Genomic DNA, 12,472 nt, shown 5'->3' on the forward strand with positions numbered 1-12,472 from the left:
TTATGTAAATGTGAGTAAAATGTATGAAATGTATGTATCAGGGACGTTGGGATCCAACGTGTGAATAATCACCCTGGCATTTTGAGCACAGATCATAAATGTTACAGAGTGTGGGAGCATTGTAGCAGTTATATTTATATGTTAAACTAGCTGCGCTCCCGGGCTTCGACCCAGTGGAAAATCAGGAACTAAAAAAAAAATTTAATTGTTCCAGATATACAAAGGATTAGACGTGGTGACGGCCAAGGCGAGCGTGCAGGAACGGGAGACGGTGAAGCATCATCTCCTTGACATCCTGGAGCCGCACCAGATGTTCACAGTCGTCGACTTCAGGAATAGAGCCCTCAAGATTGTATCCTTTACTAAGGTTTCAAAAGCTATCAAAACGGGAGAGAATCGGAGATGAAAGAAACAAAGAGATGTGGAAATATTTCTTTATTTGAACAAATATTCACATTTTTTCCAAAAACGAAGATATATTGTTTTCGAAAACATGACTTTACATTATTTACAGCGGTGTTAAAGATAACTTTATCCAACACCGGCTATCAAGTATGCAAAATAAAATTACCTCAATAAAATAAATCACCGTGCCATCCCCAAAGACTGGTAGCATTTTCCCTCTGCGCCATTATGCGTCTCTTTATCGTATTTTAATGTAATAATTTTAGGATATAAATTTTCAGTTAGTATAATTATACAATAATTATTGTAGTTAACTGATACACACAGTGTTACAAAAAGGCTAGAGGCATAAGCCTCCAAAAAGTATTTTGATTAACTGGACCAAGCCACTGGCTGAGATGATTTCCTCCGAATATACGGAGCGTAAGGCGTGATTTATCAATAACTAGATGTTGCCCGGGGTTTCGCTCCCGTGGGAATTTTGAGATAAAACATAGCTTATAGCAACTTGAATTATGTACCTTTCTAATGATGAAATAATTTTTGAAATCGGTTCGGTAGTTTCGGAGATTACGCGCCTCAAACATACAAACTCACAAACGCTTACCTCTTTATAATAATAGTATACATTGCTTGCACTTATTTCGAACCTGAAAAAAAAATATTAAGACTGACGAAATTAAACTTTAATTATAATTATGTCTCCCTATTTCTTTCACCCAATGATTCCGATCTAAAAATACACACTCACACAATCAAATAAATGTAATTTTAGAACAATTAAGAGGGAACCGATAACTCCGCCCCGAATTATAACGCTTTTCGAGTATTGATACAACTGCGCACGCGTCGGAATGTTGCTAACTGTCTGTACACTCTACCTATAGTGATGACTCTCAACATGAAAAGTGAAAAGGTTAATACCCAAATTTTTCTAGTTATAAAAGAAATAAGTTTTTTTTTTTCCATAATAATGCATTGTCATATTTGTCACCCAAACTAAAGTTATATGTACAAAATTTCAATAATACAATTTAATAGGTTGAGGATTTTTCGAAATGAATAATTTGTATATGAAATTTCAACATGATTAGTTCCCTCAGGCTGAGAATGGCAACTTCCTAAAACGTCTATTACTTACAAAATAAATAATTTCCGAAAATGTCAATTTCCTAAAATTATAATGTCCTACAATAACAATTTCCTAAAATGAAAATTTCCTAAAATGACATTTTCCGAAAATGACATATTCCGAAAATGACGAATTCCGAAAATGAGAACTTAGCTGTGTTGAGTCGATAACGCGTGAAGAGGTAACATCAATTTCACTTTAATATTTGGGATATAGCAAATTATAGTAAATAAATAATCTTTGTCTTTAGCAATTGGAACGAATGAACTGTGAGTGGATTATCGTGATTGAACATTGAAAATCCTTGAATTTTTTTAAATTTCTTTTTCTTCAGTTCGCTTCGTAGGGTCAGGGTAAAATTTTAAAAACAATTGCCTATACTATTCCGAAATTCCATTGTGATTATATAGCATCAAAATATTTTTGCTTTGTCCTTCACGATTTAGTAGTATTTGTGGTTTTAATTGTCACTATTTTGGTACATTTTCCCCTATGTATATACTCGTATGTCACAGGGCTAACCACGTGATCGGAGTTTTTGGTTATTTTACGAGTAGTTTCCCTTTTTTTTCAAATTTTTCTATTAATAGTAATATCTATACCCAATTACTATTGGGTCGCTGAGCCTGCGAAGTCAGTTATTATTATTTGGTACCGCTTACATTTACCAGTTTCCCTGAATGTCAGGGAAATATTGCTGACATGTCAGAAAGGTTCCTGTCGTTTGGCTGTGACTGTACTCCGCAGTGATATACTGTAGCGGTAGTTGCACTTGTGTTTCAGAGTGTTAGTTGCACACAAGCGTCACCATAACACGCTTATCAATTTATTTTATTTTGAAAAATATAAAATGATCTTAACAAACTATGCCACAATACTAGATAAATAATTTCATTTGAAAGTATTATAGTTTTCCATTGTATAATATAGTCACAGTTAAATTTGTCAAGATCATTTTATATTTTTCGTTTCGTTGTATTTATTTGTACTTATATTAGTTAATGAATAAAATAAATTGATAAAAATGCCATGTTGGAGCTAGTGTGCGCGTAGAGGGTTCCACCCCCTTAATTTAATATGTCTTTCGCCTGCAACGTTTTCCTCGTGTATCAAATGCGTTACACCTTTCACCCGGGTTGCTATCGATTAATTATGGTCATTAAACTAAGTCCAACTTCACTGACTGACTGCTTGCAATTCTTCCACCAGTTTTGGCCAAAAAGCCACTTCTAAACCAACGGAAAATTTCTGTCGGTATTTCTCCTATCCTACATAGTGCGTTAAATCGTGATAATTATGTTTTTATAGCTCTACAGACTTTTACAAATTGATTTCGACTACACTCACGACACGTCAGTCTAATCGGTCAATTAACGGTGCATTCAAAAAAATCAAAAATACACTAACAAAATAAACTTAAGTACGATGTATTAAGAGCATACATTGAGTGTTACCTAACCTATGGGTTTTAAGGCGATTAAAGGGGGAATGACCGCTGAGCAGAAAAAATACAAGGTGGAAATATAAACACGTATTTGGCGGCTTATTTGATTAACGATAGTACATACCTATGATTGTATTGACATGATGTGGAAACCACAATTTGATATTGTTCCGGACGCAGATTCTTTTTTCTTTTTTACAATTTTTGGATTGAAATTTGGAATAAGCTTCTCTTATAAATATGTTGTTAAATCGGTAACATCAATTTTGAAATCCAAACCAGAACTACATTTAATAAAAAAAATCCAGCAATTCAAATATCGCAAAAGTTCTGCTCTGGGTTTATTAATTATTTTATCATCCATCATTATTTTGTGGCACAGCACACCGACGATCGTTCATGATAAATTACTTCATTCGTCTAGTTTTCTCTGTTCATGTTCAAATCGGTACACTGATTCGAACTGCTCCTCTTTGTGCGGAACAATCAATCGGTTGGCATCATTAATCTATGCTTTGGGAGATTTCCAACGGGTTTTTGCAATCCCCATAGTAACAACTACAGATGTCAATGATTATCTCAGTTCAACAACCTCTTAATTGTTACAGCATTATCGTTAGCATTGTGCTTAAATGTGAAGCAAATTACTGTAATAAACATGCTCATTCATTGTAATTTTCTTAAGGTCAACTTCAGATTGACAATTTGACAGAACAGGGCAAAATACCTGTAATAGTGGGCGGTACTCATTATTACATAGAATCTATCGTGTACAAGATACTTGTCGAAGATACGGACGACACAGAAGTTTTGCTTTGGGATAAAAGTAGAAAAAGAGATTTTGATTCAAAAGATAATGATGAAATCAAAAGAAAGAAGACAGCGACAGATGATGATGTAAAAAGAGAAGATGAACTATCAAAAAGTATTGCTAAAAATCAATCAGTATTGGAAGAGCAAGGAACGAGTAGAGAAGGAAGCGGAGAAGATAGAGAAATTGTTAAAGCGGAGCTACAAAAATTTTTTGACAATGAAAATCAATTTTCGAACGAAGAAATACATGCGAAGTTGCATTCTGTTGATCCTGTGATGGCAGCTCAACTGCATCCTAACAATAGGAGGAAAGTATTAAGGTAAGTCACTTTTATTTTTCTCTTATTGCTTTTTTTCCGATTGCTGGATTGAAAATATTTATGACAATATTTTTGTTTCTATTAGGTACCTGGAAATTTTGCAGTTAGATTTTTTTTATTTAATGCCTTCGTAACTATGTAATGTCAGTTAACTTCTTTGTTTTTTTTTTAATTTACCGAAAATAATTTGCCTTAAATAAAGTTTGCCATCAACGATCTCGTTTTGGAACATGTTTTTGCGCCGATTCTTCTCCGAGCAAATTAATATCTTACAAAAAGAGGCATCCTGACCTCAATAACACAAGAGACACACATCCCGTACAAAACTGACAGTATATGCCATTGTTTTCGTATATATATTTTTATTTTTATTCATCAGACTTTCAAATCTCACCTCTAAAACCCCATGTCTAGACATCATTACGTAACCTCTATCACAAACAGACGCCTACCAATATTGTACGTAGAAATTCACAAAAACAAGTCATTGTGACGGTTTTATGAATGAAACCGTCACTGGTTGCGTTACCCGTACGCGCTTTACTTTCGATTTCTTCGAATTGATCTTTACCACTTTAGAAATAAGTGCTATTATGGTATCTCAGTGTGTGTGGCTAACGATTGTATCTCCCGTTTGTTGTTTAATGTCAGAGTTCACACAATCATAGAACCTGGCTCTATTGGTTGCGTTATCAGAGGCGGCTGTATTGCCCTTTTGGACGTTTCCTGTTACGCAACTGTTTATAAATGATACAAAATCAAATCATTTATTCATAAATTAGGCCTTCACAGGCACTTTTACATATAAAATTCTATATTTCCACATGATACCTGGTTGTGATAAGATGTCGTATCGTCATATGGCTTCCGCGTTTGTCTCAGCTATTCATTTAGTCAATATTAAACTAAATATTAATCAGTTGAAAAGAACAAAACAACATTCAGCAGGTTGTGCTGTGAAATGATGTAATTTTCATTAAAAATGTACTAAGCTTTTAAGCCACGATTATGCTCTTGTAAGTTTCTGCCAACGCTGTCGAAATAATTTTAATTAGTCTTATCAAGACCAAGGTGATATCTGCGAAAAATTTTAAACGTGACCCTTGGAATACGCCAATTGTGCCAGATTCTTCATTTGTTTATAAACGACGATAATGGAAACTACGCAAATTCATTACTCCGCGTTATAAACCGGATAAACAGGGAAGGACCACTATAGTAGGTAATCTTTTAAAGCTATTGCATCATTAAAGTTGCCAGACCAGCCCTAATGACACGAATTTCAAATGTAAATCAGGTCAATGCTGAATTAAAACTATATTAAATTAGTATGAAAATTTTAAACGATTTAACATGGTGATTTATGGATCGGGCCGGTTGAAAAGGATAGTGTTTCTTGGTCGAAGGCCGAAGGTTGACCTTTTGAACATTTCAGTAAGGTTAATGCCAGGTAGTAGTTTTTTACCGTGTCTATTGTTCTATTTTGGATGAATTGTTGGTGGATGAACTTCTCTGACCGCATTTTTGCGATTTGTTCCACCTAAAATCCTATGTTCGATAAAAAAAAGATATGATATTTTATCAGTCGTAAATGTAGTTCAAGTTATACGTCATATAACTATAACAGGAATTATATGATATGATAAGAACTTCTTAACCTCGAGCAAAAATGGTAAAACTTGAAATGTGTGATAGATAAATTGGGATGCTGAAGTATCCGCGATACATGTCATTTTCATGGCCCAAGCTCCATGTTCATCCGTAAGGAAGGCCAGTGCCTCAGCAGAAAAGTTTAAATGGCTGTTGATGATAAATTCTAAATTACATGCTCATGGAAAAAAATTACGTGGTGTTAGACCAGTCAGGGTGTCGACTTTTTTCTTTCCCTTTTTTTTTATTTCTCTTTTTGGTGTCGATCACTCAAAAAAATGGAACGGACGAGAGATTATTGCTGTAACACCATGTGATAGGTATGTTATCTCGCGCACTTCATAACTACTCAAAGAAAGTATATTTCTTTGAGTTTTTTTTTTTTCATAAAATAGTTCTATCCATAAAAATCTGAGCTATTTGATTTAAATTAAATACAATTTAATTGTATGCATTATTTAACTCAACGTGTATTTACGTCACATAGCTAATCATTTGTTAATATTTCAATATCATTAGTTGTAAAATATTTTAAAATATGGTACATGCGCGTCTTTTGGTACATATTCTTAAAAACCCACGTAAATGAAATAACCTTCGCAAAATTTGCCGTCAAATCCAAATAAAACGAAATAAACGACGCTTAGCAACACGAATAGACATACAATCATGTGCTTTACATAAAACTTCAGAATTGAAGGTCGCCTGACGTGGTGACGTCAAATACAAATTGAGCCGCCGCGCCGCGTCGTTTCCTACTATTTTGTGATGAAGAGGGGATTTTCCAAGGTTGTGGAAGGGCCAAGTTAGGCTGGTCGCGTTGACTTCCGTGGGTCTACGACCTGAGCCAAGGATTTCGTAGATACTGCGCGTGTGCGTATAATGCAACCTTGACTTTACTATCCGCTAGTGTGACCACGCCTCGCTGGGAATCGTAGACTAGGTCGCGTGACGGATAGCTCAATTGGGTATAACTAAATGTTTCACTTTTTCAAATTATTTTGCAATAAATAACTGTTGGTATGCGTGTTTAACTAGTATTTGACGATAGGTATTTTGTAAGTGTTGCGTAAATTATACTTTCTAATTTACTGCTTTGTTAGTTACTTTTTGTTTTTCTATTAGTATAAGTCGTTTACAATCAAAATAATGAATATGTTAATAGTGTCAAGTTAAAAAACATTATTCAATGCTAGTACGTTGTACCTTTCTCAGCTTATTTTTATAATTTTTCAATCAATACAAAACTTTAAATCCTCCACCACCGTCTAATAAGAACCCCAAAATGCAGTCTACACTTTGTTTCTTCAAAAAAATAAACCAATAAACATTGTTTTAATTATATCGATACCATAGGCATTGTGTGTCATACAACGTTTCACACATTTAGCTGTTTCCTCTGGCCGGATGGTCATCCTAGTGGAATTGCGGCCCCTCGATAACCCCGAATTATTTATCATTCGATTATAATATTACATACAAACGGCAAATCGGATGGACGACCATTATCAAATATATTTTATTGTTGTTTCGTGCGTTAATTTAATTATATAACACCATGGTTATATGTATGTGCAAATGGTTCCGAGGACAATGGAAAATCCCCATTTTGGATATTTAATAAATAGAACTCGTCTCGTCGACGTCGTTGTCGTTGTCGTAGTCTCGCAATACAGCGGGGAAACGCTGCCAGTGTTTTGGGCACGTTGCCTCCCTGTGGCGCGTTGAAAATGTATAGGTAGTTTGGGTATGTTATTGAATTATATTATGTATAAAAAATATGTAAAATAACTCGTTTGAATCCCAGTCGTAAAAAAATTTAAAAATGTCGACGACGACATTTTTCTTCACTCTTCATGTCATCTGATACGACAAAGTCCCATTAAAATTAAATATAGGATTATTTATGTCCGGATGTTGATATATCACAAATCTTTTGAACGGTACCGTATCCAAATCAGACAAATCGCTTTGGAAAACTAGCCCGCATTCTGAAGGATAAAAACGATGCTGAAAATGAAAGTCAAGCGAACATTGCATGTAGGACCTGTAAAAATGCCATTGGAAACAAAAATTTGGTATTTATAGTCTCGGAGAGACGTAAAACTGATAAAACGCTCATCGTAAAAATGTCAATAGACGTGTACAATCAGTATAGTAATATTACCGCAGTGTTGCGAGCGGCGCGGTGACGCAACGCTGTTGCTAGGCGGAAGTTCGGCGAAGGAGCGTTTATAGAGCACGATTTATTCTTTAATTCAAGACTGTACTGTCTTGACTATTTTTTTTTTTTTGTAATTTATGTATAGATGTTTATCACTAACTTAAATTGTTTGTTATTGAAAGCGTTTAATAAAAATATCTTCACTACGTAGTATAAAAGAAAGTCGTCTTTCGGGTCTGTTTCTAAGCTTTCTTCTTTTAAACCACGCAACGGATTTTGATGCAGTTTTCATTGTTATTTAGACAATTTACTCCCGAAGGTTTATATACATACATAAACGATAAAACCCGTGAGAAGCCCGGCCAGTTCGGTAGTATCAAATAAAAAATCTTAATCATGAATGTGAGTTTATTACTCACACACACATTGGACCCGGGTCGAATTGCCAATTAATTAACAGTATTAAACAATTTAAGTATATTCATATCAATAATTCGCCATCAAAATACGGTGTAGGTGTGACGAATACATTTTGTAACTAATGTGACAAATTGACTCGTAAACTGACATAAATTTTTTGCGATAAGAGCGCCAATTGTACTCATTATTTGTTATTTTTTGTCTCTGGGTTTAGATGATGTAGTGCGGCTACTGTAGAATAAATAGTTCATTCATTGTTATGTCAGAATACAGAAATGAATTAATTCAAAAACACGTGGGCACGGAATGTCTTTTAAAATTAAAATAAAATTGCGTGAACTCGTTAAAAAAAATAAGTTCAACAGAATCTTGGAAAATCTGGGAAGTGCCGCCCAAAAACACTAATATTTTTAGTATGGAACTAAATGTTTGTATGTTAAATGTTTATTGTCTAAAAATTTTCCGACGTACAATCGTTTATATTTTTCCGTCGTCACGACGCCCACGCGCGAGGTGTAAACGCTCCCTTATAAATATATAAGGCGCCAACGTAGCGGACTTATTATTCCCGGAATGTTGGCACTCATGCCCTAGACATTACGGAATTTCTTCAAGCACGCTCTGACTTGGGCGTATACCCGACTGAAACTGGACTTTTTACACTTCCACAAATTTTCTTTTATTAAAAACTCTTAACATCAATTTCAAACTCTTAACTGTTACCTGCTATCACTAGTAGCTACTTATCTCTTGTTCTTCGAATCACACCAGAAACATTGACAGGTGCGCGAAACGGAATGTCTCTTTGAACCAATTAAGCGGTCTGATACTCTTGACTGTTGGGAAAAATCCAATTTTCGCCCAATTGTACGTCCTCTTCGTGATATAGACGTTTTTAAAATCGCGAAATTTTACTTATTCGATGCTGAATATTTGCAGATAATGGAATAAAGGTCAGTGCACATCTACTGCCTACCGCGTATATTTTTTCGTATGGAATTGTTGCTGGCTGCTTAGACGATTGCGTTGTCAATATGCTTGTAAATTGTTTCAGACAATACTATGGCTTATACTATCATTTAACAGTTGGCGATCTTTGAACCGCGAAATCAAAATCAAATCATTTATTCAGAAATTAGGCCTTCGCAGGCACTTTTTTACGTCGTATTCTAAATTAAATTATGTTTACCAAAGCTACAAACTACTAGCATTTCGGAACGACCACTGCTGAGAAGAAATTGCGATTTGGATACAAAGGGCACTGGTTGTTTGGGCATGGGAATGGAAGAGACGCATGTGACGTCGAAATGATGAATGTGCATGGATGGTGCAGGGACGACTTGAAAGAAAAGACTGCTTTTATTATCCTGGTTCGCGCCTCGTCCAGCACCGGTTCAGTCGATAGTCCCGTTTTTTTCTTTCGTCTGTGATTCTCTGGTTTTTATTATAAAATGGTCGTAGAATCAAGTCTATAAAGAGGCTGAACACCACTATTGATGGAAAGGAAGAAGAAGGCCTAGGAAAATATGGAAGAAGAGTATATTAGATATTATATACAAGTAGATATGACAGAAATCAGTTGTGGAAGGAGAAGACATTACGCACCAACCCCAGGGATTTATTAAGGGACAATAAGAAAAAGAGTATGGATATACTATTCAAGTTAATCTTTAATCTTAGTCACAAGCTTATGTTACATAACCTTAATTAAATCACATAAACCGAACATCTTACGAGTGTAGTAAATAAGTCGATGTGTTAAATCGAAGTATGGTGAATCCCTAACAAGCTCCCATACTAAGTTGCGAAAATGCGCACTGCACACGTCAAATAACCTTAATTGGCAACGCAATAAGGAATTGTGTCTTCCATTTAACAACAATGTAACTTGACAGCTTCAGACCATTGGTGTTCGATTCTAATGATCGTGTCTCAATGGTTTTTCAACAGTACTTATCATTTAAATTATTAATTGAATCGCAAACTTGATCGTTCCGTTATTTTGTACGTTATACGCTTTATTTACTACTAGCTGCGCCCGGGGTTTCGCTCCCCTGGGAATTTTGGGATAAAAAGTATCTTATTCCAGTTTATATTCTACACGTGTACCAAATTTCGTAACAATCCATCCAGTAGATTATGCGTGAAAGAGTAACAAACATACATACACACATACATCCTCAACTTTCGCATTTCGATTTATTAGTAGGACTGTTTCTATTAGCCTCATTAGTATAAAAAAGTGCGTGGCCGCTGGCCGCATATTTTTAAAGGGTAGCCTTTAAATAGTCATGCAGACTCGAATCGAAAATATTTTTTTAGAATCGACACCCATTATAACTAAGTACGTACCTATGTACTTATATATTTAATAGTAGAGGGGGGTCAGTTTTATACTACCTATCTTACGGTCCAAGGAATTGATGTGTAAAATTTACGTTTTTAAAGTTAAATTCTATGAGAATAGATGTGTTTGTTCTTAGAATCCAGGCAAAACACTATTAACATCGTATATAATAAACTTATGTAAGCTTAAGACTGAGTTAAACTTAGCCTTCATTAAACATGGTACGTGTGTTAGTATTAAATTATCCGAGTAGGCAAGCGTTTTGCCCCTCGATATTCTTGTCCCATGGGTCGAAACGCCTACTTTGAAAATAAAAATGTGTTGACATGTCGTCTTACATATAATTTTATGTATTACTAGATCAACCAAACCAAGACCAAAATCTGGTTCGTAGGTAGGCAACCTACGAACCAGATTTTGGTCCTATGAGGGTTTCTCAATGACAAATGTTATTGGTTTTTCGAGGTCTCCGATTTTCAACAAACATGGCTTGTAAGTACATGTATCTAGAAAGATATAATATTAAACCACATATATTAGGTATACAAAACTAGCTGGTGCCCGTACAAAACTAGCTTGGGTTTATAACTTTTCTACTTCAAATTCGGTTCAACAGTTTAGCGTGACAGATAGATAGACAGAGAAAATTAACTTATACAATTTTTTTTCAAAGTAAGCATATCGTTCCATTAGACAAAAATGTCGAGGGACGAATCGCTAACTGACTCGATTACCCGACCAGAAAGAAAAGTACAGTGCAGTGTCATGCTCGGAGAGGCACCGAGGAAGGTCGGTACTAGTCTCACAGCTCTGCTCAGAAACTCGCATTATAATAAATCTGTCAATTCAATACACAGCATTCCGTGTGGTCCATTCTGTTGGAAATGGATGTTGCTCATTGCACATATCGGTTAGAGAAATCAATTCTTACTCGTAACATTTCACTTAGAAGTTCATTACAAAAATGTCATTGTCATTCCAAAAGATCATTCATTCATTCATTCATTCATTTTTGACACAAGCTTTTATTGTCGTCGAAGTGATCTTGTTTCATTCGACACGTGACAAGAAAATTATGTGCTGTAAACCGTTGAGGAGTAACGAGGGTATCGTTAGTAGAAAAGCGGTCCTTGGTCTTCTACACAGTGCTAAGAAGATACTGAAACCAAGAAGTTCGATCAAGACTGTTTTTTTAAATTAATGACAGATAACAAATAAATAAAAATTTCCTCATTTAATAAGTAAGTTAAACTTAAACTTTAAAGTAAACTTAAACTTTAAGATTAATCTTATTTAAGTTTAATCTTAAACTTACATATTTATTTACATAAATGTCAATTGTAAACTTACTTAATTGTTAACGTAAGTTTACAATTGACAAATAATAAAATAAATATAATCTTCACAGGAACCAGAAATCACTCAGATAAAAGAGTGTATGTATAAGGGATACACAAACTCTTTTATCTGTATATTGAGATGAACCTTTTTATATTACACTAGCTTTTGCCCGCGGATTCGCCCGCGTTAATTTTCCGGGATGAAAGTTATGTCCTATGTCCTTCTCCATCTCCATACTTCAAACTACATGTATGCAAAATTTCAAACAGATCGAGTAGATACAGCGTGAACTGGTAACAAACAAACAAGGTTACCTCATTTATAATATTGTTTAGTTCTGCAACATAGTGCCTATTTTAGGCTTCGTGCTACTAGCGCTCAAAACGGCGAATGAGAACATTACTCCCTACGACAGAATATCCCAGCACCCGCGGAC

At 35.0% G+C, this 12,472-nt stretch overlaps 1 protein-coding gene across 1 annotated transcript in view; it reads left to right on the plus strand.

Annotated features, from left to right (window-relative positions):
• Positions 1-12,472, plus strand: part of LOC128673267 (uncharacterized protein) — a 177,375-nt gene that overhangs the window by 70,889 nt on the left and 94,014 nt on the right. Inside the window, exons 2-3 of the mRNA XM_053750999.1 lie at positions 215-352; positions 3,678-4,114. Of these exons, the coding sequence (XP_053606974.1) occupies positions 215-352; positions 3,678-4,114 (575 nt within the window). The remainder of the gene's footprint in view (positions 1-214; positions 353-3,677; positions 4,115-12,472) is intronic.

Source organism: Plodia interpunctella, chromosome 10 (genome assembly GCF_027563975.2).
Source record: "Plodia interpunctella isolate USDA-ARS_2022_Savannah chromosome 10, ilPloInte3.2, whole genome shotgun sequence".
In the NCBI taxonomy this organism is placed as follows: domain Eukaryota; kingdom Metazoa; phylum Arthropoda; class Insecta; order Lepidoptera; family Pyralidae; genus Plodia; species Plodia interpunctella.